We start from the raw sequence: 20,980 nt of genomic DNA, 5'->3' as shown, positions 1-20,980 counted from the left end.
GTTGAAAGAAGTCTTATAAGTTGAATATTCATCATAAGTGTTGAAGACAATTTATGGATTTTGCTTATAAATAATGTTTGCAGTACTGTTATCTGGGTTAGTGGGGTCAGTGACGTAATCTTTTGTAAAACTGTTGATGATTTCAGTGTAGTACCTCTCATTCCTTCCCCCATGGGATGCTTTCTGTGCTGTTCAATAAAAGAGAGAGCAAAGCCCTCAGTTAGGGGCACAGACACACAGACACACAGACACACAGACACACATACAGACACACACACGAGATGGAGAGAGGGAGAGAGGGAGAGAGGGAGAGAGGGAGAGAGGGAGAGAGGGAGAGAGGGAGAGAGAGAGAGAGAGAGAGAGAGAGAGAGAGAGAGAGAGAGAGAGACAGGGACAGGTTAATAAGAGACCAGGCAAGCCTAGATTCAAACTCATACAGCAGACAGACAGAAAGTGACAGGAGACACAGGGGGAGAGAATTACTCGACTGGCTCACTCATGGTTAGATTACATGGGTAGAACATTTAATTTCTTTCCTTAGTGAGACACGGATACACTACCGGTGAGTTTATCATCAATGCACTCAGACCTGTATGCCTCATGTGTTAAGTCTATAAACATTCTCGTTTGATTATCTTTTACTTTCCTGTCTTGTTTTTTGTTTTTTGTTTTTTTCTTTTTTTTCGGAGCTGGGGACTGAACCCAGGGCCTTGCGTTTGCTAGGCAAGCACTCTACCACTGAGCTAAATCCCCAACCCTTTACTTTCCTGTCTTATAGATGCCATGCTAGGCTTTTTCAGGGGCTTAACACTATTTTCATAAGCTAATGTAAATGCCTTTTCAGTACACAAAAAGATGAATCTCAAATGAGCACCAAAATAACCCACACAGTAGATACCTATCAAACCAAATAACATCTTAGCCTAACAGGTCACTGTAAACACGGACATGGGTAGACAGGCAGAGAAAGTTCACAGGAAGCAGCTGTCTCCAGTTTTTCTTCCTTGCAGCCAGGAACATTGAACATCTTAGACCTATGTCAGTCACTGTAGACTAGAATGACTGAAAATGTAATAACCTGTCAGTTAATAAAATACCCTGCTTAGTTCCTGTCTTAGTTAGGGTTTTACTGGTATAAACAGACACCATGACCAAGGCAAGTCTTATAAGAGACAACATTTAATTGGGGCTGGCTTACAGGTTCAGAGGTTTAGTCTATTATCAAGGTGGGAGTATGGCGGCATCCAGGCAGGTGCAAGAAAAATTTTAATTCTTCATCTGAAAGCTGCCAGTTGAAGACTCACTTTCAGGCAGCTAGGACTAGGGTGTTAAAGCCCACACCCACAGTGACACACCTACTCCAACAAGGCTACTCATCCTGACAGTGCCACTCCCTGGACCATGATTCAAATCATGACAGTTCCTTAGAGATGGACCTGGGTCTCAGGGTGGGTCCCTTTTAACAATAAAGCTCCAGTGAAAAGTAGCCAGGATTCCTTTTTCACAGTTTTCAAGTCGCAACATTCTTTCGTCTCTGATCCAGGGATCTATTGGAAGTCGTGGGTGAGGCTGGGCTGCAAGATGACATGCTGTCTGCGGGAAAACTACAGCCACATCTGGGAAGAGATAGTGCTAGTGGCTTGGGTGTTTAGTGATGGTCGTCTAGCGTCCCGGAGTACTTAGCTCTTCACTGAACTCCAAGACCCCTTGTCCTCTCCAATTAAGTGCTTCCCCAGATTCTTTTTTTTTTTTTTTTTTTTTTTTTTGTCACAAACAGCCTTTATTGGGTTCACACCAAGAGTCCATTGGTCTTGAGGACCTCTGTGAACTTGCAGATTTTCTTCTCCACATTCTTTTCTGCCTGTTTCCTTAGCCTCAAGAGCTGCTTCCTCTTCCGGTAGTGGATCTTTGCCTTTTCCTTCCGTTTCTCCTCCAGAGTAGCTGTCACTGCCTGGTACTTCTTCCACCCGACCTCATGAGCCAGACGCCCCAGGTAAGCAAACCTTCTGGTAGGCTTCAGCTGCACAACCTTGAGGGTAGCGGGGACCACCATCTGCTTTTCCTTGTCATGGGGTGGAGGGATCCCGTCCAATACCTTGAGGCGTTCTAGGGCAGCCTGGCCTCTCTCGGTCTCGTGCGGCAGCATGCCTCGCACAGTGCTCCAAACAATGAGGCTTGGGGCTCGGAAGCGGTAGGGGTCTCGAGACGGGTTGGTGTTCATACGCTTTCGGAGAAAGGCCAGATACTTTAACTTGTTTCTGTAGAAATTTCCAGAAATGTTGATGCCCTCACAGCGTACAACCACTACCTTCCGGCCCAGCCGCACCTGCTTGGCCACAATGGCTGCCAGGTGGCCCAGAAGATGGCCCCGGCCATCCAATACTAGAACCTGCCCCTCCGCCATCTCCAGCAGCCGCCTAGGACGCTTCCCCAGATGCTTATTCTTGGCAATTTAAGTAAATTGTAGCGAAGAAAGTGCTGGCTATGGTGACCTATGAATGTTATCACAGCCACACACCTGTTTTTTTTTTCTTTTTTCTTTTGTGTATCCATCCATTTTGTCATAGGTAACCTCAAAGCTATTCTTGGATTTCGTGTTAGTCTTAGTGTTAGTCTGAGTCTTAGTGCTCAAGTCTAAAGATTTCTTTTTTTTTTTTTTTTTTTTGGAGTTGGGGACCGAACCAAGTCTAAAGATTTCTTAAACCACTTTCCTCACATTGTTAGAGTCTAGAATTTTATTTTATGATTTACCCCAAATTGCATGCCTCCATTTTTCCCACGAGGGTCTTTATTGACACAGACAAGCACCACACTGAAGGATGACCAATTTGTACGCGTGCATCTCAATGGCAGCTTGGCTGATTTCTCTGGGACACGGTGACTTTCCTCCCATCTTGTTGGTTACGGCCAAAGATGACCTTGAAGAGCGGAAGATCTGTTCTATTCTACGTTTGTCTGGGGTAACTTGGTAGAGCCTGCATTAGCTGGCTAGTGAGACTCAACTTTTTTTTTCTTTTTTTCAGAGCTGGGGACTGAACCCAGGGGCTTGCGCTTGCTGGGTAAGCGCTCTACCACTGAGCTAAATCCCCAACCCAGAGACTCAACTTTTATACTAGTGTTTAATGAAGAGTTCAGATGCACATGGCTTCAGTAGAATGCTGGCCGAGACTAATCACATATCAGTTATTTGGAAGCTCGCTGTACCTCCACGGGCATGGAAAGGGATCAGGGTCTCTGAATCTGGTTTCTCTGTCAGTGGAAAGCCTGCTCAGTAGTACTCCAGGGCAATTCTGCTCTTCTGTTCTCTATTAGTGACAGAAAGGTTAGTACCAGTTTTATTCTCAGTGGTCATTACAGATTCGAGTCTTCAGCAATCCTCTAGGGCTTTCTCTCAAGTCTCCTGGGTGAAATCACCTCAAACAGGTTAGTCACACCCAGTGGCTGTGTTACACAATGTAAAGTGGCTTAAGGGTGCTGGGAATGTGAGGGAGAAGGGACAGCAGCAGTGGCTCCTGGCTCTAACTTTCTTCACTTCAATGTTTCTCAGAGCAGGAATGGGCAAAGCTACATTGGGAAAACATTGAAAATTTACTACTAAAAGGATAAATGGGGGCTGGGGATTTAGCTCAGTGGTAGAGCGCTTACCTAGGAAGCGCAAGGCCCTGGGTTCGGTCCCCAGCTCCGGAAAAAAAAGAATCAAAAAAAAAAAAAAAAGGATAAATGTCAGAAAAAGCCCACCATTGCATGTTTCAAACGATTTGACCGTGAATTTTGGTATAAGGTGCTTAGGCCTTGGGATGGACTCAGGACCATGTAATGTTATAACACCAGCTAACAGGAAACCACTGGACAGTTACTTTATTTTTCTTTTCCCCCACTCTTTTCTCTCCCCTTTCTCCTCCCTTCATACTCTCTCCTTTCTTTGCCTATTTTAAAGGGTGGTTCTTTCTGTATTACTCAGCTGGCCCAGAGCCTGTGAGGCTCTTACCTCAACAGTCTAAGTCCTGGGATTGCAGACACCTGTGACCATGCCTGACTCAGTTTAGTTTCTACTTAACCCTTAGGTGGAGAATAAGCTGCTCTTGGTGTGTTGGGGAACACTTATTTAAAAAAGAAAAGATATATGCATCCTTAGGCACTTAAAAAGATGGATGGACTGGTAAGTGGAGTCGTGCTGAGCACAGATCTGCCTTCAGACTCATACAGAAACACAGTAAACTCTTCCTTTGTGTTTGATAGACATACCCAAAGAGGAATTCCAACAGTGTTCTGTGACCACTGGAAGTCTGTGGATGAGGACAGAGTGAATTACAGCAGAGACCCAGAACATTGCCACATGATGAGCTTAGACCAGGGCTTCAAGCAGAGTGAATTGGAGGGCAGACTCCTACAGGAACAGATTTTAAAGTTCTATTGTTTAAAGGACCATGCTAAGGATGGGCTGGGCTCTGCACTCTCCAAAGCTTAGTTTACGATGTTCTCAGAGTCTCTGTTAATTTAAGAAATAACAGGCACACTGGAGGGTCTCTGCTAGGAGCAAACAAACTCAAGAACGAAGGAAAAAGTTGACCAGAAGTACATTCAAGCATGACTACTCAGGAAAGAAAAAGTATTCAGGGAATCCTTTCCCAGCTGTGAGGAAGAGCTGGAATTCTACTTGGAATTCTATTACTGAGCTTGATGGCTCCTGGGATCAAAGTGTATCTGCTTTAACCTTCAGAACAAAGATGGTTATGGTCATCACTTTGAACGGCCATGGCTTAAGATCTAATGCCATATTTAAGTTGATCCTGAATACTTAGCTCGCCTTGCCTAGGATGGGAAGATTATCGTGTGGGTAAGGTGAGTACTTTAGCAGAGGGGCAGTGACTATGGGCAAGTGACGAAAGCACAGGGCTGATAGACACAGAACAGCAGAAAAGACACATGTAGAATGGAGTCGCATGAGGTAGAAGAGTCTTACCAATGTCTTAGACGACTTCTTTACATAAGTGCATCTGCCATCATCGCTCGTCAAATTCCTGCTGTGGTGATTTAAGACATACAGATTGCTTTTATCATAACTCAGTGAACCCATCCAACCACCGACCCATTAACCCAATGACCCACTGACCACCAACCCACTGACCCGCTGACCCACTGACCCACTGACCACCTGAGAAGAGTTAGGCTTTTGTCACCACAGCAGGCAGCTGACTGACATACAACCCAGAAGGCAATCTTGAAAGCTCTACAATAGCAGTTCTCAGCCCGTGGGCCGCAACCCCTTTAGCAAACCTCTATCTCCAAAAAATATCTACATTACAATTCATAACTGGCAAAATTATAGTCATAAAGTAGCAATGAAAATAATTTCATGGCTGGTGTCTTCCCAACACGAGGAGCTGTGTTAAAGGGGTCGAGGTGTTAGGAAGGTTGAGAACCAGGGCTCTAAAGTCTGACACTCATGACTGTAGGTAATAAGGGGTGGTTCACAGGGCTGCATTTTTTTTTTTTTTTTGGTTCTTTTTTTTCGGAGCTGGGGACCGAACCCAGGGCCTTGCGCTTCCTAGGTAAGCGCTCTACTACTGAGCTAAATCCCCAGCCCCCACAGGGCTGCATTTTAAATTTCAGGGTATATGCTGAATATGGAGAGAATGTGACTTGGTCCCAAGTGGTCGTGGCACACTCTTTCAAGAATTGATAGATAGAGATCACGCAGACACCTGAGTTTAAAACTGTGTGCACCTGGAAGAAGTCGAGGAGGAGGACCACCCTATAGGAAAAATCATCTCAACTAACCTGGACCTTCAAGATCTTTCAGACGCTGAGCCACCAACCAGGTAGCATACACGAGCTGATCCGAGGCCCCCAATAACATATATAGCAGAGGACTGTCTGGTCTGGCTTCAGTGAGAGAAGATTCACCTAACCCTCGAGAGACTTGAGGCTCCAGGGGAGGCCTGGGAGGGTGGGGTTGGGTGTGTGTGTGGGGTGGGGACATCCTCTTGGAGATGGGGCAGAGGGAGGCAGAATGGGATGAGAAATTGTGGGAAGGCAGAGCGGGAAGGGGATAACCACTGGATCATAAAAAATGATTAAAGATAATTAAAAAATGTTAAAAAATGTGTGCATCACACACACGTCACTCAATCCACGAGTCAGCAGTTGCACATTTTCAGGGCGTCAGATTGAAGAACAGAAAAGATGGTGATGGTCTATATAGTCTTTGAGAATCCAGTGTGAGGGAGGTATGAGTCATGTATGTAAAGGGCGGGCAAACCTCGGAGGTCAGCGTTGGAGACGTCTGACGTCCGCCTCGTGGGATCTCACTCAAAACCCTCAGTGAGTTTACATTTTGGAGTCTGCGCATGCCTTTTCCGTCTTTCCGTACTAATGTCGGTGGAACTGATGTACCCCGTGCCTGAGAATGAGCAATTCCTGGAGAGAGGGCAGTCCTGGGCACAGCAGGGAAGCGAGTCACCTAGTCTTAACAAAGATGCAGAGAATTCACACCCCCAGAGGGAGCTTAGAGCTCACTGAGCCGCCCATTGTGGCAGGGCTGCAGATTAGCTTGACCAGGACCACAAACCTTTTAAACCTACAATCTCCCAGCCTCACACGGAGCCAATTAAGTCAATGAATGTCTTGGAGCAAGACCCCAATGCTCTGCACATTTGATTTACTTTAAAGCGGTAATGTTTTTATATCCGTGCAGTATAAGTTCAATAGTGACACGGATGTACATTTCTAAGAAGTTCAAAACGTATGTCAGACAAATATTAATTTCTTACGTGGCAGAATTTCCAAAGGCTACAAAGCATTTAGAAACATCGAACAACAACAGGCAATGATTCGATGGACCCGTATGACGACGTCACATGCAAATTAGGTGAGTGTCTATGAATGATCTTAGTTAATGTAAGACTGGAGAAAAACCCTCGGAGCCCCACGTTTGGGTTGTCCCACCCACAGAGACACAGAGACAGAGATTGATGCAATAAGCAAGAGGTTTAATAATCCAGTACACTGGGACAGAGGCGACCCCAAAGAACAAAGGCCGACACTTCTTCAGAATTAGGCTTTAGGTTACAGCATGAGTTGGTTATTTCTCATTGGTGGGGCTTATCACCTGTTGAATTCATTGGAGGCCCCTGGTGGGGAAATATCTTTGGCACCTCCTAAGGGAGGTTAGCTCTTTTTCCTGGAACAGGAAAAATTTATCCTAAATTCCAGCTGGTGCTTGCCTAAGGCAGCCTTTGTCCGTAAGTTTGAATCTTACATTAATATTTAGAAAACCAGAATACATTTGTCCAATAGATTAAAATATCAGTCTACCCTTACAATCTCCAATTCTTCCAATACATATAACTTTTTAAAAAATTTAATATATATGGTAAAACAGTCTGACATTAACTGTAGTCGAGAAGTATATGAAATAGGAAGTCACGAAAATTTATTAACAATTTACCAATGACCACTTATAGCTAGTTCTCATGATCTTTAGATAAGAAAAGCAACTCTTATTAACACCTGGGATGTGTACTGCACAATATAATTAATCAGAATGACATTTTGATGAATGATAAATAATTTATAGGAAATCCATTCACCTGTTGAATGTTTCATTATGAAGTTAATTGAGCAATATTAAACAATTTTAAGCTCCATTATTCTGACATTTCTAGAAGTGTTATCGTGATGCCACTTAAGCTAAAAAGCAAATGATACATTATGGTTTTTACTTAAGATTTATTTTTTTTATTTTTATGCATGAATATTTGCACCATCTCCCTTCCATACCCCCACCCAGTGTCTGTTGTGTACCACATGCATGCAGTACCTGTAGAGCCCAGAAGAGGGCACCAGATACCCAGGAACTGGTGTTTGAGCAGCTTATGAACTTGCGCGTTCTTGCTGGGAACTGAACTGCACGTATGTGTGTCGCATGGTGCTTGGGGAGGACACTGGGTCTGCTGGAACTGGAGTTCTGGATAGTTATGGTCTGTATTGTTTAAAGCTCTTGAAGGACCCTCCCAAGCAGCTGGGATTGACACTTCATCTAATCCATCTTGACGAGGAGGAAATCTGAAGCCACAACAGTTATTTGTACAAAATTCCATAGTTATTATGGGACCAAAGTCAAGTTTCCTGACTCTTGGTCCAGTGCCCTTTATTTTAACCACCCCTGTCAGTCATAACTGCAGGTCAACCCACCATGTAAAGTATTACCTGTAACCTCTGGTGCCAGTTATAATTACGCCATCGCCTATAACTGCCTCTGCCTACTAGGGGTCTTAGCAGAAGGTATCTAGTCTGTTGGTCACAGACAAGGCTTCCTTAACTTTGTTAAGAACTCAAACTTCAAATCTTACTAAGCTGCCCGACTAGTAGTGGAATGACAGAATGGTACAGGAGTGGAGGAATATGCGCTTTCACACAAGAGGAACGAAACCTCAGGGCAGTGGTCTTCAGTCCCTAATGCTGTGACCCCTTAATACAGCTCCTTACATTGTGGTGATCCCAATCACAATTTAGTTTGGTTACTACTTCATAACTGTATTTCTGATGTTATGAATCGTAATGCAAACATCGGATAGGCAGGATGTCTAATGTACGATCCCCATGAAAAGGGTGTTTGACTACCAAAGAGGTCTCAACCCACAGGTTGAGAACCTATGCCTTAGGGAGGAGCGAAGAGTAAAGGGGGCGGGGCATGGAGTGCGGGTGAAGGGTGAGAGCAGGAGACACATCTACACATCCAGGCATCCACATTCTTGAACCTCTTGCAAGGTTACACTCATTTTCTTTTCCAACGACCTTCATTTCAGGGCCTTTGCAGCCCACACAGCACAAGCCTCTCCCGGACCCTCTATCATCGTGACCCTATGTCACTGTGGTTTGGTTTCACTGTCGTTAGCTGTTTGTGCCTGGCCCCTAGGGTAGTTTAACTCGGAAGCAGATGTCAGTCAGCGGACGGTGGCCTGCTCCTCTCTTCAGAAGCCCATGGTCCAGGGTCAGTTGCACTGCTTCAGTCTCCAGAGGAAAGTCACAAACTTTGAGCTGACTGGGAGGTTAGGGGTAGGTCAGGGAAACACTGCCGCATGTGATTAATGTGAGCGGCATCCACGTAAGTCCCGGATGGATGCCAGCTCTGCAGGGAGCATCGACAAATTCACCTGGAGAGTCGCTCTAGACCTCCTGCTTGGGAGCTGTCTGTAGAAGGGCAAAGCTGCTGAATGATAACCACCTCCCGCTGGTGAAGAGTTTGGAATATATGCTGAATTTACTATTTTAATTTAAATGTAAGGAAAATTCATATCTAAAGTTCACGCCCCTTTACAAGAATCATTGTCTCACAGACCTGCAGTGTAACCTATTATCCACTAGAGGGCGCCCAAGTCTCGCACCCAACCTTGATTGTTCTTAACTCTGTAGGCCTCCATTTCTCTTCAGAAAATAGCAGACCTTCCATGGATATCAACCAGTCCTGGCATATCAAGTTGCAGTAGAACTAGGCACACCCTCTTCTATGGAGGCTGGACAAGGCAGCCAAGTAGGGGAAAAGGCTCTCTAAAGGTAGGCAACACAGTCGGAGACAGCCCCTGCTCCCGCTGTTAGGAGTCCCACAAGCAGACCAAGGTACACAACGGAATGTGCAGATGGCCTAGTTAGTCCCCTGAAGGCTTCCTGGTTTGCGGTTCAGTCTCTGAGAGCCCCTATGGGCCCAGGTTAATTGATGCTGTGGGTTTCCTTGTGATGTCATTGTCGCCTCTGGCTTCTTCCTAACTATCTTTCACAGGATTCCCCGAGCTCCACCCAATGTTTGGCTGTGGGTCTCTGCATCTCAACAGTTGCTGGGTGAAGCCTCTGATGTTAATTGGGTGAGACATCTATCTGTGAGTACAGGAGAATATCAGGAATCATTTCATTGACTGTTTTGTTTTTTTTCCTTTTGCCATTTGTGTTTGGTTCTAACCTAGGTCTGGGCTATTCAGACCCTAGTTCCTGGTTCTCCTGGCAATGTCAGGGGTGGGCTCCTTCTCATGAAATAGGTCTAAAGTTGGACCAGTCATTGGTTGGCCACCCCCACACTATCTGAGCAGGACAATTTGTAGGTCAAAGGTTTTGTCTTTGCCAGAAAGTCTTGCCTGGCTACGGGAGATGGCCAGTGCAGCCTCTGTATTCCCCATTGCTAGGTGATTTCTTAGGTCCAGAGCTGGTCCTTATGGCTCAGGGCTCTGGAAACAGTACAAAGATATGAAGTGCTGGACTTAAAGGAGTGTCTTAGGGCTTTACTGCTGTGGACAGACACCATGACCAGGGCAACTCTTATAAGGACAACATTTAAGTGGGGCTGGCTTACAGGTTCAGAGGTTCAGTCCATTATCATCAAGGTGGGAGCATGGCAGCATCTGGGTAGACAGGGTACAGGAGGAGCTGAGAATTCTGCATCTCCATCTGAAGGCAGCTCGCAGAAGACTGGCTTTGAGGCAGCTAGGAGAAGCCTTAAAACCCCTGCCCACAGTGACACACCTACTCTAACAAGGCCACTCCTCCTCATAGTGCCGCTCCCTGGGCCAAGCGTATGCAAACCATCACAAGGAGAATCAGCTTGCCCTGCGATTCTCTATAATGACTCTACCATCCTGCCGTCCTGGGCTTTGGTTTTGTTGCTTGTAGAATGATGGTGGTGAGGGGCTTAGCTGTCTCACGCAAGCTTTATGTAGGAAAGACACAGCTCCTTCAGATTCTGTTTCCCTACTTCAGCTCTTGGCTCTCGATAGTTCCTAATACTTCCCTTTCTAGACTCTCAGTCTCTTGACTTCCCTGGGTAAATGTTTTCTTATACCACATTTCACCACAAACAAACAAACAAACAAACAAACAAAACAACAACAACAACAACAAAACAACAACAAAAACCGTGGATGTGTCAGATGACTCTAGTGAGGCCAAGCTGCCCCAGGCCAGTCTGAGGGCTTCTCAGTATCACGCAGTCACTCTCTGCAATCAAAGACATACATCCAATGGAGTGCTCAAGGGAGGCTTAGTTTGTACAGCTTTGCCAAAGTTGATGAAAGGGGGCCATCGAGCTGGCCCAGTGGGTGAAGGCACTTGCTGCTAGACCTGAGACCCGAGTTCAGTACCCTGGATCCTGTGGTGGCTGGGGACAACTGGCTCCTACGAGTTGTCCTTAACCTCTCTGCGTGTGCTGTATCTCACAGGTGCCAGCGATACTAGGAGTAATTTTAGTGAGTGGTTTAAAGAAAGCCATACAGCAGAAAACCATATTTAGGATCTTAAGTCACACAAGTTTGGTCGCTGATTAAGCTAATGCCTCTAGTTAGTATGGGCCACGCGTCCCAGCCTTCTGAGGCTGCTGTCTGAGGTGGATAATAAAGTTGTGTGGTTGGATTTGGTTCAGCTATCAGTCGGTACTTATGTTTATATAGTTTTCTGAGACACGCAGTGGTTCTCAACCTTCCTGATCCTGCGGCCCTTGATTACAGTTCCTTATGTAGTGGTGACCGCACCCTGCTCCCCCCCACCATAAAATCATTCTCACTGCTACTTCATAACTGCCATTTTGCTGCTGTTATGAATCGTGAACACCTGTGTTTTCTGATGATCTTTTGGGGGTCACGACCCACCAGGTGAAGACCACTGCTCTAAGGTGTCAAATGTGACAGAACTATGTGTCGGATCACCAGAGACCTTCCCCCGGGTTGAGATGCTTTAGCCAATCATTGCCTTGGTCGCACCCACTCATTTAGCTCTGGAACTACTCACTTATGCTTTGGAACCACCCATGATCCCCCTTCCCCCTCACACCTTCCTTTTTTGTTCTTTTTAAATAGCATCAGATTAAATAGCATCAGAACATAAGCTAGCTAATTCTTTATGTGTACAAGCATTGAATCTTGTTCACGAGCATTAGAAGGGAGGAACCAGAATCTTGATTGGTGATTGGATCAGGAAAGTTGATTAAGAGTTCTTTTTGTTGTGGTTATTGTTTTTGTGCTTTGTGATTTTTTTTTATAGTTTTATTTTATGTGTGTTAGTGTTTTGCGTGCACGTATGTCTGTGTGTGAGTGTTGGATCTTGGAGTTACAGACTGTTGTGAGCTGCCACGTGGGTGCTGGGATTTGAACCTGGGTCCTCTAGTCAGTGCTCTTAACCACTGAGCCATCTGTCCAGCCCTGATAAGCATTCTCATTAGCATCAGGACAAACCTATGCTCACTCGCGGTTTAAAACCTACTCTCCATGACTTACATTTCCTAATGGGAACTTTGCCTGCTTTGTCACACTTCATTTTCCTTTCATCCCTGTTGGGGGTCCACCTTTTATGGAGACAGTCCGGGAAAGCCTCTGCCCCATGAGCCAGGCAGGAGCCTCTTCTATTAGCAGACAACATTGGATCAGTCCACGGTTTTGCCCTAGAATACAGCTTGCTCTCCAATGACAGTGGAGAACGCCTGGTTATTTTTGCTCATGTGGCCACACCTAGCATTTCCCCTGGCTGAGTGCTTTACTGCTGTAGAGCTCAGGGAGAGCATTCATACCTGGCTCAGAAGGGCACTTCGAGAGCTAAGCTGGGCTTTGTTCATGATGTGGTCTTTATCCCCATCCATTCTTCAGTAAGGGAGGCAGGCAGTTGTGTTTGCAGAGACCTCAAAGCAGAAGCAGCACATAGATGACTAACCTTCCAGCACCGGATGCCTTCTTCTCTCTAAAGCCTATGCTCTCTGGGAAGACTGCTGAGGTGTTACGGTGGACGGAGAGAGAGCCTCTCTAAAACAGAAGGCAGAAGAGGGCTTCTTAAGACTCAAGAGCAGAGGCCAGCTGTTCCTTCTAGCAAGTAGGACCACTTCCAGTGTGGTCTAGCCTCTGGTGTGTACACGTGTGCGTGCATGCGTGTAGCCCTCAGTGAGGCAGGATCCTATTCTTGAGCTTTCTGCTTTTTATATAGTCCTGGGCATCAGACATGGCACCAGGGGCTGGTGCTGCTAATTCCGAGAGACCAGTTGATGTCCACTGACCTATTCACTGAGGTCAAGATGGACTGGAGGCTACAGGGGCTTGTAAACCTGCCAGACTCTTTTGCTTTCCTAGAGAAGAAGACGGGAATCTTTTAATGCTCAGATTGAATTTCCTGCCCCGCACGGGGATAACAAGTATTCTTACATGTGATTTCCCGGAAGAAAAGGGACTCTTGCTGTACATCAGGATGAGTGATGGCCGATCTGTTCCTTGAGACAGCATGGCTTCTTCCTCCAGGGGTAATCTTTTTTTTTTTTTTTTTTAATTAACTTGAGTATTTCTTATTTACATTTCGAGTGTTATTCCCTTTCCCGGTTTCCGGGCAAACATCCCCCTAATCCCTCCCCCTTCCCTTCTCTTTGGGTGTTCCCCTCCCCATCCTCCCCCCATTGCCGCCCTCCCCCCAACAATCACATTCACTGGGGGTTCAGTCTTAGCAGGACCCAGGGCTTCCCCTTCCACTGGTGCTCTTACTAGGCTATTCATTGCTACCTATGAGGTCAGAGTCCAGGGTCAGTCCATGAATAGTCTTTGGGAAGTGGCTTAGTCCCTGGAAGCTCTGGTTGGTTGGCATTGTTGTTCATAAGGGGTCTCGAGCTCCTTCAAGCTCTTCCAGTTCTTTCTCTGATTCCTTCAACGGGGGTCCTATTCTCAGTTCAGTGGTTTGCTGCTGGCATTCGCCTCTGTATTTGCTGTATTCTGGCTGTGTCTCTCGGGAGAGATCTACATCCGGCTCCTGTTGGCCTGCACTTCTTTGCTTCATCCATCTTGTCTAATTGAATGGCTGTATATGTATGGGCCACATGTGGGGCAGGCTCTGAATGGGTGTTCCTTCTGTGTCTGTTTTAATCTTTGCCTCTCTATTCCCTGCCAAGGGTATTCTTGTTCCCCTTTTAAAGAAGGAGTGAAGCATTCGCATTTTGATCATCTGTCTTGAGTTTCATTTGTTCTAGGCATCTAGGGTAATTCAAGCATTTGGGCTAATAGCCACTTATCAATGAGTGCATACCATGTGTGTTTTTCTGTGATTGGGTTAGCTCACTCAGGATGATTATTTTCCAGTTCCAACCATTTGCCTACGAATTTCATAAAGTCATTGTTTTTGATAGCTGAGTAATATTCCATTGTGTAGATGTACCACATTTTCTGTATCCATTCCTCTGTTGAAGGGCATCTGGGTTCTTTCCAGCTTCTGGCTATTATAAATAAGGCTGCGATGAACATAGTGGAGCACGTGTCTCTTTTATATGTTGAGGCATCTTTTGGGTATATGCCCAAGAGAGGTATGGCTGGATCCTCAGGCAGTTCAATGTCCAATTTTCTGAGGATTCTCCAGACTGATTTCCAGAATGGTTGTACCAGTCTGCAATCCCACCAACAATGGAGGAGTGTTCCTCTTTCTCCACATCCTCGCCAGCATCTGCTGTCACCTGAGTTTTTGATCTTAGCCATTCTCACTGTTGTGAGGTGAAATCTCAGGGTTGTTTTGATTTGCATTTCTCCAGGGCTAATCTTAAATATTCATGTGTGACAGGCCAAGGAGACCCAGCCGGCCTCCCGCAGGAGCTTGGGGTGTATATCAGAGACAGGCAGGTGGGATAGAGGTATAAATGGTGCCTGAGTTGGAAGGACAGGAGCCTAAGTTGGACAGACAGGAGGCCAGAGCTTGGGTGTCCTGCCTCGTAGGGCAGGGTTTATTCTGTCTTGTTACATTTCGCCCCAGAACACCATCTGGGCATCTGGAAGTTGCTAGTAGGACATCCTCACCAGCATGTCCTAGCCTGTGCACGGCTTAGACTCAAGCCATTGATCACAGGACTGAGATCTGTGTGAGCCCCAATCCATCTTTTGTTATTAGCTATTGATCTCAAATCTCTGTCCCGGTGACAGGAAGCTGACTGACACATGTTAGTAGAAGATTAAGGAGATATCATCAAGGAACCCTAAAACTGCACAAAATCCATCCCTGTAAAATCAAATTCATCTGGTGCCTGGATGCTACCCCATAATCTGTCACACCAACTTTACTGGCTCCAACTTTACACTTGCTCACTGATTAGATCTGTGCCGGCCAAAGCCTCTTCATGCTGCCCCCACCCTCCTGCCCCATGTGTATACAGAAGAAAAGGAAGACAGTCCATGGACCATGAAGAAGGTAAAACAGGGAAAATAATGTTTCAGCCTCTTGAGAGATATCCCTCCCACCATGTCTGCTGCAGCCAGGACGAGGGGGACCAGCAGGTTCAAAGGAACAGAGAGATAGTCTCATGTCCACATGCACGAATGCTATCAGACACAGGTGGTGGTGGCTGGACCCCATCCTCGCTTGTACATTCCTGGTCCAAACCGAGAAAGGACTAGCAGGCAGGGTTCCACTTGTCTCCACGGCAGACGCTGTGAAACACAGGTCTCCTCATTCCACAGATCTACAGACACAAGAAAACACCACAGTGGTGTTTCAAAAATCACAGAGCCTCACCCTTCTCTCCCGTCCTATCTCTCTCTGTAAGACGGTGAATTAATAAGCTAAGTCAGGAGTTAGGACCCAGAGAGATGCTTTTAGCCTCACAAGACCTGACAGCTCACTGAGCATCAGGAAAGTGCACTTTAAGAAACCCACACCGACAACGGGAGGTGACTTGTGACTATTTTCATCAGGCAGCTGGTCACGGTCCCCTTGGGTTTCATCAGGCTTTGAACCACTCACATTTTGTTTTTTTAAACCCTGATCCTTTCCAGTGGAAACACTCTGCGCTTGAAAGGAAAATGTCTCTCTGAAGCAGACGTCATGACAGGCTTCCTAAGGGTCTTCTTGGTTCTCAGTGCCACTCTCTCAGGTAAGATCACCTTAAACTAAACTGCGGGTGTCAGGTTCCTCAAAGGAGAGAAAACAAACCTGTGGGTCACGGTACTAGTGTCAAAGCCAGACGTTGATCCCTTCAAGGTAACGTTTAACATGTACCTCAGATGGAGAACTCCACGAGATCTCTATAAACGGATTGCTAAAGAAGCCAGCGCTTTTGAGTACGGTTTAAGGCTTGCTCATTTCCTCATGCTGCTCTTTGGAGTCACTGTGCATCATGAACTGGATGGACATAAAAGAGTTTGGAAATGTTACTGTGTGCATTGCAGGTTGCTCCCAGGATTATTAAAGTGCTCAGCAGAAATTTACTACGTGGATATTTCATATCATGTCAACCAACAATTGCCGGGTCTCTGGGTAGATATTTAATTTTCTACAATGTATCCCGTGGACCTGTTAATAATGTAATACATTTTTGTAAACTAGGAAGTTTTGTTTATTTCAATATCATAATAAAATGTCTGTGCAATGTCTTGCAAGTCATAAAAATGATTATCCACGTTTGGATGTTTAGAATACATCTGACTTTTTTCTTTGCCTTAATTTATTACTATGTTTCTTTTATTGTGAAAGAATTGGTTCCTACAGTGCACTTCCCAAGGATAACCTCAGTGGTTAGCAAATATAATACCAAATGTCTGTTTGCTATGTGACCAATGGAAAAAGGGATTGTTGATGAGAAAAGAGAATTAATAGATGATAAAAACACAAAGGGAGGGGTCAGGCAACGAGGATGGCACTCCTGAAGGTTTAGTGGACAGTGGTCACTTACACACCAGTTTTCTGGGATTTGGAATAATTTGTTACAAAACTTAGAAACAAAGAGGTTTTGTCAGGAAGCTAAGAGCAAGATCTTGAGAAGTGTTGTTCCATTAGTAATTTGTCTTTATTTCTCAGTGGTATTCTTTTTTCCGAAACATTTGATTGTTACAACTTTTAGACTGAGAGCTGAACTTGTAGAACCAAATCCTACACTTAAACGTCATAGGCTGTGAGATCTGCATGAACACTGCCTTACATACCTTCAGAAGTCGCCTTCTACCATGTCCATGCTCCAAAGCAGGAAGAGTAACATCTGAGTACAGGGGACACCAAGCTCGTTCCAAACAGCACCAGCTCTGTTCTCCGAAAAGTCTTAAGTTTAATCTCGCAGTCATAATGATAGTCAACTTTTGGCTGTTTGGCATATGATGAGTGTTCGTCCATCTGACTTCTTTTGCCTTAATTTATGAGGACATTCCTTTTACTCTGAAAGAATTGGTTCTTACAATGCACTTCCCAAGGATAGCCCCTCCCTCAGTGGTTAGCAAAGATAATTAGCATTAACTCTAGGTTCACGGCTGCTGTGTCCTCTGTGCACAGTAAATAAATAGTCCATCGGAAAATTGAAAGTGCAAGAGAACCTGGGACTTTTTCTCCAGTGTGGAGGCTGCAACGGTGTGGACCTGTATTCTCTGTGTGTATGTTTCTCAGAGAGCATGATGATAATCTAATAACCTGGGACCAACCTCGCTCTGAAACCTTGGGAGCTGGTGCGAATTTTGGATGGACCTCTCCTTCCTTATGTTTCTGCATCTTACTATTCAATGTAACAATATTTAATTACACAGGTTTATTTTTCAGACAAAACTGGATACCCTTTCGTTCCTTTTTGTACTTTTGGGTTTGGTAGCTAAGAACATTGCGTATTGCTGTGAGACAGCTCTCGTGTTCATTTTTCACATCTGTGTGCTTGTGTATGTTCCCAAAGAAAAGGAACCCTGGCTGATTTGCCTTCCTGGCCCCCTTCCTATGGGACGATGTCTGTTTATTCACTTAATGAATATTTATTAGGCATCCTCTATACCCTGGGAATACTCCCAGGGTGTGCAGCAGCATGGGAGAATAGAGAAAAGTCATTCTAATAAACTCCCAAGCTTGGAAGAATCCATCAAATATTTACTGTTTGTTTTCACCCCGAGTACCAGATGCACACGCTAGCAGAAGCGACTGCCATTCCTGTGGCATTAATAATAGAAAGAGAAACCAAAATACAGCAAAAAAAAAAAAAAGTCAAAAGCATTGCGTCTCTCCACCACTGTTGTTGAAACTATTCAACTATTAAAACTTTTTCAATCATTTCTTTTCTCTCATAGTCTAGGGTCACCAAAGATGCTATCTTTAGCAATATCTGTAACAAACCTTGGGAAGTTTCATTGGTTTTCTTGTCAGTTATTCCTCCAAATGAGTGAGTTTGTCAGACTCTGAGAAAAGGAAGACTGGTATGGAAACGGGAAGAGAGGAAGGGGCTGTGGTGGTCTGAGACCAGGAAAATTCGTCAGGAATAAAGAACCTAGAAGGGAGAGCCTTGGTTCCAGAGGAAGAATTCTGCCTGGAGCTGGCACCGGGCACCAGTGGAGGGCTGTGCCCAAGGAGTGACACATTAAGCGTTCTCTTTTATAGTTCCTAAACTAAACCCAAAAGGTCTCAACTAGTGTGCCATACTTTGGGGCTACTGCAGGGATGCCAAGTCTCCTGTAAGCACAGGAGGACCCAGACAGTCACCTGCCTCACCCTTACCTGGCACAGGCTTTGCTTAAGATGGAGATTGAATCAGGACCAGATATCAAGCCTCTAACTCTGGGCCTGGTACGCACTGTTATTCAGCATAGATCTGCCAGATTCTTGTTTTAATGAGGGAGGAACTTGGCGAGGGTCTTGGCATTCTGAGCCAAGAGAAGGACATTCCAGGCCCCAAATTCCTTGTGTGGAAAAAAGCAGCAGGAGGCATAGAAAGAAGCCTCTGACTTTAACCATGTGTTCTCTGGCTCTGTTTGTCCTTTATTTTTCTGGTCCTCTACTTGAGAATTTACCTGTCTGGCTGTAGAGAAAGTATTTATTTTTTTTCCAGGAAAACCCAGAGTGTAAGTAGAGAGACTGAGAAAGCCCTGTCAGGTGGCTGCTGCAAGGCACACATTTAATAGATGCTCGAGAGATCGTTTCAAAGCCACGAGATAAGGGGGGGAGAATAAGGATTTCATTTAAAGAAGGAACATTTCCTTCCTGTAAAATATTCTTTGTCTACCTCCAAGGAGAATGATTGCAGACTGATAACCTCCACTAGAGAATCTCTGGGCAAAGTGATGAAGCCCGAAGGCCAGACATCAGCTACAGAAAGGGAACTCCTGAGCAGATTGTGGAGCACCAGGGCGGAGTGCTCTCCTGGGATCACACTGATATCATTTGTGCCTTAGTTTTAGAATCTCAGACTCTTCCAAGTGCTGGGCCGCACTAGACACCAGGCTTGTCGAGCATGTGGCGAAGTACATGCAGTGGGCAATTTGTGAGCGTAAAATGTTTATTTTATCTTGCAGTTGGATTTTCTAGTCTATGATCAACTGATCTTCTTTAGGGACTGAGCCAGCCCATCGTGGCAGGAGGGGAGACTTGTGGGGGGGGGGCTGCTTATCTCATGAGCCCGAGTACGAAAAGAAGAGGATTCCAGTATCTTATAATCCCCTCAAATGTACCCTTCAGGACTGTAAAGATCTTCCCCATTCTACTTCTTAAAGGTTGGGGTACATCTCAAGAGCCACCACCCAGCACATGGGTCTTGGGACCACTGAAGATCCAGACCACAGCAAACAGTAAAGCACTCTGGAAACTGCATGGTGTCACCAAACATCATCAAAGACATCGATACTAATGAACACGTGTTCCTAGAATCAGGCCGTTGAGACCACTTTTACCACACACACACACACACACACATACACACACACACACACTTCATATACCTATATCTAATCTATACCCATATCTAATCTATATCTATATTAGGGGATAACAGTGAAGACAAATCACCCACCACCTTTCAACCCTCACATAATCATGGGCATGCAGGATGGTCCGACTTTGCAGTCTGAAGATCACCAGCTACTGTTTATTTCCAGCCTAGAGCTAGGCAAATCGCTCCTCTCTCGGTATCACAGCCTCTTCAGCTGACAACGCAGGGAGGATTAGCATGGAGAGCCTTTTCAGCGCGTTCTGCCTTCTCTACCATTTCCCCCTTACCACTGTTCTTCACTGACACTGAAGATGGGGAATGCAGGCTTCCTAGAGATTCCAAACCTGCCTCTCCTAACATCTCAGAGCATCTTCTGGCCATGCCAGCGGGCAATGGAGTGCCTCTTAGAGTGTTGGTTTTATACGATCAATGTAAAGGATGAATCAGCTCGCAAGACAGAACCAATTCATTCCTGAACTCTTGATTACCTGTAGTTTTCTGTACCTCAGGGAGCCAGGGCCTCTGCCTCGTCTGTCATAGATCGTGACCACTGCTAATTCATTTGTTCACTCATCACCCGTCATCAAATATTTATCAAGGATATAGTTTGAAAGAATACGCCCACTGTCATTAATATTTTATTTTAAAAGGACAGATCGTTAACTCGTCTGGGCTCATCTCCTGATCATGCCATAGTTTCTAAGGCATGAATTTATTTTATTTTATTTTATTTATTTAAAGCTTGTTTGCTTCAGTGAATTTTGCTTTGGTCAAAGCAGACTTGTCCCTGTCAGTTCCAGCTTGCCACAATGCAGTAAACACCACAAGTTGGTGATTTAAGCAATAGGCAACCATTCCTCCCAGTCCTGAGGCCTGAAGTTCATGCTCAGGGTCCAGCATTCCTGGTGAGAGCTCCCTTCTTGGATGGCAGGTATTTCTCCTGGATCCTCACACAGCCCCTTCCTCTGGTCCCTCTCCTTAGGGGCTGAGTCTTCAAACATACTCACCTAGGGCTTGGGGGCGTCTACATATAAATTTGGGCCACACAAACATTTAGTCTGCTCTAAGAAGTATGGGTTTATGTGCTACGGGAGCCCCACCTTTTGGATTGGTCAGTTTGAAATGTGTTTTCTTTCACGGGGGAGCAGAATCACATATTACTCTTGGAACCGGGTGAAAAGCAAGACCCGGATAAGCTTAGACACAAGCACAAGCTCCCTTATTTCCCTTCAAAAGAACTGTACAAAGTATTTGTACAGTTTTCTGGATGGGCCTGAAAATTCAACGACAAGGGCGTTGTTTGTCCTTAGCAAGACCTACGTCATA

The 20,980-nt window shown here is 45.3% G+C and overlaps 2 protein-coding genes and 1 pseudogene across 2 annotated transcripts in view; 1 reads left to right on the top strand and 2 right to left on the bottom strand.

Moving 5' to 3' along the window:
- Erich1 (glutamate-rich 1) overlaps nt 1–20,980 on the bottom strand; it is a gene marked incomplete at its 5' end in the record, with an annotated part of 52,793,804 nt that overhangs the window by 10,842,020 nt on the left and 41,930,804 nt on the right.
- On the bottom strand, nt 1,760–2,406 carry Rpl13a-ps8 (ribosomal protein L13A, pseudogene 8; annotated as a pseudogene). Its single transcript, XR_015640040.1, has one exon. The product of XR_015640040.1 is annotated as a ribosomal protein L13A, pseudogene 8 (transcript).
- Chrnb3 (cholinergic receptor nicotinic beta 3 subunit) overlaps nt 15,668–20,980 on the top strand; it is a 28,942-nt gene continuing 23,629 nt past the window's right edge. The window contains 1 exon segment of the mRNA NM_133597.2: nt 15,668–15,862. Coding sequence (NP_598281.1) covers nt 15,814–15,862 — 49 coding nt within the window. The 5' untranslated portion in view covers nt 15,668–15,813.

The sequence above is a fragment of the Rattus norvegicus genome, chromosome 16 (genome assembly GCF_021556685.1).
Source record: "Rattus norvegicus strain SHRSP/BbbUtx chromosome 16, alternate assembly SHRSP_T2T, whole genome shotgun sequence".
Lineage (NCBI taxonomy): Eukaryota > Metazoa > Chordata > Mammalia > Rodentia > Muridae > Rattus > Rattus norvegicus.
This window is presented reverse-complemented; position numbering and strand designations above follow the sequence as displayed.